Raw genomic sequence first — 7,141 nt, 5'->3', positions numbered from 1 at the left:
ATAGCGAATAAATGTCAACTACTTGAAAAACAATCTCTCTGACTCTCCTACAAATAATCACCGTCTTAGAAAATAATGTGAGAATTTTAACATACTAGACCACTATAGACTTTAACATATTGGACCACTATGGAACTTTAACATACTAGACAACTACATAGTTTGTAAATAACCCTGATATAATTTTCCAAGACAAATAACGAAATAGTTTTGGAATTATCAACATAGAAAAACCTAATGTTTAGTAGAAGCAAACTGAAAAGCTAAAGAATGACACCGGCCGAGCAGGTGAAGTACTCCCACAAATAATCTATCAAGGTAGACATGGTCATGTATCATACAACAGTAGTAATAAGGTGTGTATAAAGCCTAACAAAACATTTGTTAACCATAAACTTTTTTGATAATGCGAAACATACTCGTCAGTTATGAACAAATAACTGGAGTGGCCGTGTGGTAAGTAGCTTGCTAACCAGCCACATGGTTCCGGGTTCAGTCCCACTGCGTGGCACCTTGGGCAAGTGTCTTCTGCTATAGCCCCGGGCCGACCAATGCCTTGTGAGTGGATTTGGTAGACGGAAACTGAAAGAAGCCTGTCGTATATATGTATATATATATATGTATGTGTGTGTATGTGTTTGTGTGTCTGTGTTTGTCTCCCTAGCATTGCTTGACAACCGATGCAGGTGTGTTTATGTCCCCGTTACTTAACGGTTCGGCAAAAAGAGACCGATAGAATAAGTACTGGGCTTACAAAAGAATAAGTCCCGGGTCGAGTTGCTCGATTGAAGGCGGTGCTCCAGCATGGCCGCAGTCACCTGACTAAAACAAGTAAAAGAGAGAGTAAAGAGTAAATATGTTAACCATGAATTTATAATTTTTGTTACGGTTTCCTTATCAATTTTGTAATTACTCTTATTTATATGGATTTATTATTGTTCTTTTTATATTTTTTCAACTTGATGACACAGAGACATGTCCAATCAATGTTTTTTACGGCGGTAAGATTAGTAATGGTAACGCGCTATCCAAACACGAGATGAAAACATACGTTGAATGTCTGAAACTTTGTAGAGACAATATCAAATGCTACTCTACTGACTTCTACGCGAACACAGGTTTATGTTACTTAATTCCCGATAATTCTACTCGCATGCCTATGAAAAGTAGTAGTACCAAGAACCGTATAGCCACTGAAGTCGATAGAGGTAAGAAAATCGTTTTAGCCTATCTATCTATCTATCTATCTATCTATCTATCTATCTATCTATCTATCTATCTATCTATCTATCTATCTATCTATCTATTTATCTATCTATCTATCTATCTATTTGTCTGTCTCTCTGTCTGTTTATCTGTCTTCCTGTAAGTCCTTGTATACGTACATACGTATCTTTTTTCTTCTTTTGGAACGTTCGTTCTCGTTAAGCACATTGCATAACGCTATGAATAAGATTATGAAATTATTGGTTTCCAAAACACCATTGGATAGAACGAGTCCAAGGCTAACCGTGTGCCTCAAAGCTCATCTCTTATAGATAATTCAATGCAATGGGCCTCGAGATTTAAGTTAGAAATGTTTCACGTATTCTTGAAAGTTTAAGACGAAATTTTAAGATGAAAATAACGAAAACGAAGGGCAAAAAAACACTTTCGTGGTGTTTGCAGTTTCAAATGCACGATGAGCTGGGGAACAGACGTTTTAAATACATGAAATTTTAAAGTTCTTTTCCAAAATGCCTCCTTCCATTGTATTGAAATATCTTATAAAAAATATTAGGAAAAATCCCAACCGAAAAGGAGAAAGGGGTAACTATTCTGAAGGTCCGCTCTTTTCAGTAAAGTAATTTTAAAGTGTTTGTCAAATTGGAATAGTACAAAATGGCGAAGTATATATAGAGAAAACAAGTTTCGATTTACTGTTTTTTACTGTTGTGATATCTTTTTATCGTTTATCTTTTACTTAATTTAGTCATTTGACTGCAGCCATGTTGGGGCACCATAAAAAATGTCGGCTCTGCAATACCCACATCATCAGCGGCTGTCCCAAAATGCCTCCAGGATACTACCTGCTGATATGCTGGGGCAACTGTCCCTTATACCCTCTCATCACTATAAATCTACTTATGTGTATAGTGAATGAGAAGATAGTAGTGCTAATGTAGAAAAGATAAACAACGAAATAGTGCACGAACTAATCGGATTCTTGAGCTAATTGTTCTTTATTAGAGTAAGGCTGTCCAGCAGTATAAGAGTTGTCTATAATTTCAAGCGGACAGTTATAGAGGAAAGATAAAATGCTGCTAATAATAAGGAGGCTTGCCACTCAATTTGCGCAATTGTGCAAACTGGTTTAGAGAAACACACTTGTATCTAAGAATGCTTAAAGATAGCAATTTTTCTCTTTTTATTTTCTTATTCATAATGGTACACACACCCGGCAGACCCGCACACTCACTCACACACACACATACACACACACACACACACACACTAAAGCACACACATGTATGCACATACATACTCATAAACGCAGGTATGCATATCGAGGAAACGTGAAAGGAAGGGAGAGTCCGTCCTCACGATATCTCTGCATGAGTTCATTTGCAACAGTTGAAAAACTGACCATTAACGGCTCAATCTTAAATCTCTGAGAGGGCCAGCAGGTGTTCAAATACTGCTTCTTATTCCACGTTCAGTAAGTGATGTATGTGCATGTATGTCTTTTACGTGTGCAAGTTTCTTTCTTTCTTTCTCTCTCTCTCTCTCTCTCTCTCTCTCTCTCTCTCTGTCTCTCTCTCTCTCTCTCTGTCTCTCTCTCTCTCTCTCTGTTGGTGCATGTATATTATGTGTTAATACACAAATAGTAGTAAAATAAAGTCGTTGTTTTTTCAGAAAAGTTTGACAACGACGAAAATGTTTTGACGGATTTAAATGGCAAAGGGTGTGATCTGAAATTTCTCTATGTTCTCAACTTAATCGATGGTAAGGTGACATTTTAAGTAACTTATTTATGTAGCATATTTGTTTTAGTAGTGCTTAAGTAAAGATATCAACGAGAGCAATTTAAGTCGCTAAACCCTCAGAATATGAAGGCGATCAAATCCTTTTTGTCTCAGACAGGTCGACTAATATTTGCTCTTTTGTAATCAGATAGCTACAATTTACTCTTTCTAATATTGTTTTATTTGCAGTATCGCCCTTCGTCTCCGATTGATCGCTGACATTTTATTTTAATTTTATTTTTGTCAATTAAAAAAAATTTCATTTTTTTTTATTCAGTCCCTTAATCTCTTCAATCGCAATAAAAAAAAAGTAAAACAAGTTTTTAATTTTTATTTTTTATTTATACCAAAATACAGGTAAATAACAAGTATTGTATTTCGTTTTTGGATTTGGTTTGCAAGATTCTTTATATGAGTTCGTGTGTTGAAGCATGTTCTGTTGTGTCTGGGGAGAGTCATTTTCTTTTTCCTAAAATTTTCGTTGCTTCTTGCAACCTTTACAATAGTCTTGATTCTTAAAAAGGTTGCAAGACACAACGAAAATTTTAGGAAAATAAAAATAAGAAAGAAGTGGAAATTTTACCGGTGAGTGTGTTACATTATAAGGCACAAAAAGAAAATGACTCTCCCCAGACACAACAGGACCCGTATTGAGTAAATGTTTAAAGATTTCAATATTCAGTATGTTTAATTTTTAGCAAAGATAAATGAACATTTTGCTAACATTAGGTAAAAAGTAACTAATTTCCATCTGTGAGATTTATGAAAAGACGCAGCCATTCTCTATGACTTGTGAGCAAACATTGAGTCAAAATCACGTGGGCTTGGTTATATATGCGTTTTAGAGGTGTCCACTGAATTGGTAACTGTGACTCTACTTCATTATGATTTATATTTCTTTTGTAATTTATGCTGAAAAATTGTCCAGTATATTGGACAAAGTGACTGAAGTGGGTAAGCAAAAATTCAACGCTTCCTTTTTTTTTTTTTTACATATGGAACTTCGTTTCAGTAAAAATAACCTGTTTAGATTAAGAAGTGACACCTGTGAAAAGAGTGGACTAGCAAGATAAATGAGGGCGCAGGGGCGATAATATTCTTGACTGAATTTGGAAATTTACAAAATTGAACTAGGAAAAATGATTTTGCTTCAGTCAAATGTAAAAGTATGCACTCTCTTTAGATTCTCTTCATCTATAAAGAAAATTGTCTTGGGATCGTCCTATATTTATCTCTTATAAATGAAATACAATTGATGAAGTAGCCTTGCCTTCAAAACTTAGAAATACTGAGCTAACTTATCTTTATAATTTTACAAATCTAGCTGAGCTGATATTTAGGCATATAGAGTCATGGGCTTATCTGAGGTGGGGATAAAGAAAATAACTAGGATGAAATTTACTTTGCCTGTATAAAAACATAAGCAATAGTATTTTGTCAGCTGGTATATGAGAGATATATGTTGTGGTGATGTTAGAGAAATCTATCTTCCCTCATTAAAAGAATAGAAAATGTATTCTCATTAGAGACGAAGAATTTAGAATCTCTTCTCATGAGTCACCATAAAACCCAAGACTCTAGATTTCTTGATAGCCAGAAACTCCTGGTCTAACACTCATGTCCTCTATAAGATTTGACGACTTGACAAAGAAACAGTTGCTTCTCCAAACTGCACAACATTTGATTTCTTTCCTCGGAATTCTACTTAAGTCTTTGGGTATGACTTCAAATGAACATGAATATAGAAAGGTGCAATGGAGGTGGGGACAGCTTTTTAGATTAAGTGATATTACAGGCATCATAGTCTTCTCTTCAAATTTCTTAATTGTATTTCCCGTTCAAACTTGAGCTAAAGGCAGAATATTTAAATCCAAAGACCCCTTTTTGCTGCATGACTTTTAAGCCTACATTTTTCTTCTCCAGTACTTTTCGAAGCTCAGGTAATTAAGCACAATAGCACACCTGATCACTGATTTTCCTATTGCACATTTACACACATACAAAAAAAAACATAGCCACATACATACACATGTACATACTTGCATACATACAAGCACATACATACAAACATACACACGTACACATGCACATGCATACATACAAACATACACACATACATACAAATATACACACATACATACAAATATACACACATACATACAAATATACACACATACATACAAATATACACACATACATACAAATATACACACATACATACAAATATACACACATACATACAAATATACACACATACATACAAATATACACACATACATACAAATATACACACATACATACAAACATACACACATACATACAAATATACATGCATACATACATACAAATATACACACATACATACAAATATACACACATACATACAAATATACACAACATACATACAAAATACATGCATACATACATACAAATATCACACATACATACAAATATACACACATACATACAAATATACATGCATACATACATACAAATATACACACATACATACAAATATACACACATACATACAAATATACATGCATACATACATACAAATATACACACATACATACAAATATACACACATACATACAAACATACACACATACAAAGAAATATACATGCATACATACATACAAATATACACACATACATACAAATATACACACATACATACAAACATACACACATACATACAAATATACACACATACATACAAATATACACACATACATACAAATATACATGCATACATACGTACAAATATACACACATACATACAAATATACACACATACATACAAATATACATGCATACATACATACAAATATACACACATACATACAAATATACACACATACATACAAACATACACACATACATACAAATATACATGCATACATACATACAAATATACACACATACATACAAATATACATGCATACATAGATACAAATATACACACATACATACAAATATACACACATACATACAAATATACACACATACATACAAACATACACACATACATACAAATATACATACATACATACATACAAATATACACACATACATACAAATATACATGCATACATACAAACATACACACATACATGCAAATATACACACATACATACAAATATACATGCATACATACAAATATACATGCATACATACAAATATACACACATACATACAAATATACACACATACATACAAACATACACACATACATACAAATATACACACATACATACAAATATACATGCATACATACAAATATACACACATACATACAAATATACACACATACATACAAATATACACACATACATACAAACATACACACATACATACAAATATACATGCATGCATACATACATACAAACATACACACATACATACAAATATACATGCATATATACATACAAACATACACACATACATACAAACATACACACATACATACAAATATACACACATACATACAAATATACACACATACATACAAACATACACACATACATACAAATATACATGCATGCATACATACATACAAACATACACACATACATACAAATATACATGCATACATACATACAAACATACACACATACATACAAACATACACACATACATACAAATATACACACATACATACAAATATACACACATACATACAAACATACACACATACATACAAATATACACACATACATACAAATATACACACATACATACAAACATACACACATACATACAAATATACATGCATGCATACATACATACAAACATACACACATACATACAAATATACACACATACATACAAACATACACACATACATACAAATATACATGCATGCATACATACATACAAATATACACACATACATACAAATATACACACATACATACAAATATACACACATACATACAAATATACATGCATGCATACATACATACAAATATACACACATACATACAAATATACACACATACATACAAACATACACACATACATACAAATATACATGCATACATACATACAAATATACACACATACATACAAATATACATGCATACATACATACAAATATACACACATACATACAAATATACATGCATACATAC

At 32.6% G+C, this 7,141-nt stretch overlaps 1 protein-coding gene across 1 annotated transcript in view; it reads left to right on the top strand.

Annotated features, from left to right (window-relative positions):
- The first annotated feature begins 1,128 nt into the window (after window positions 1-1,128).
- Window positions 1,129-7,141, top strand: part of LOC118766662 — a 30,791-nt gene continuing 24,778 nt past the window's right edge. Inside the window, exons 1-2 of the mRNA XM_036510212.1 lie at window positions 1,129-1,208; window positions 2,896-2,985. Coding sequence (XP_036366105.1) covers window positions 1,154-1,208; window positions 2,896-2,985 — 145 coding nt within the window. The 5' untranslated portion in view covers window positions 1,129-1,153. The remainder of the gene's footprint in view (window positions 1,209-2,895; window positions 2,986-7,141) is intronic.

The sequence above is a fragment of the Octopus sinensis genome, linkage group LG17 (assembly GCF_006345805.1).
Source record: "Octopus sinensis linkage group LG17, ASM634580v1, whole genome shotgun sequence".
In the NCBI taxonomy this organism is placed as follows: domain Eukaryota; kingdom Metazoa; phylum Mollusca; class Cephalopoda; order Octopoda; family Octopodidae; genus Octopus; species Octopus sinensis.
This window is presented reverse-complemented; position numbering and strand designations above follow the sequence as displayed.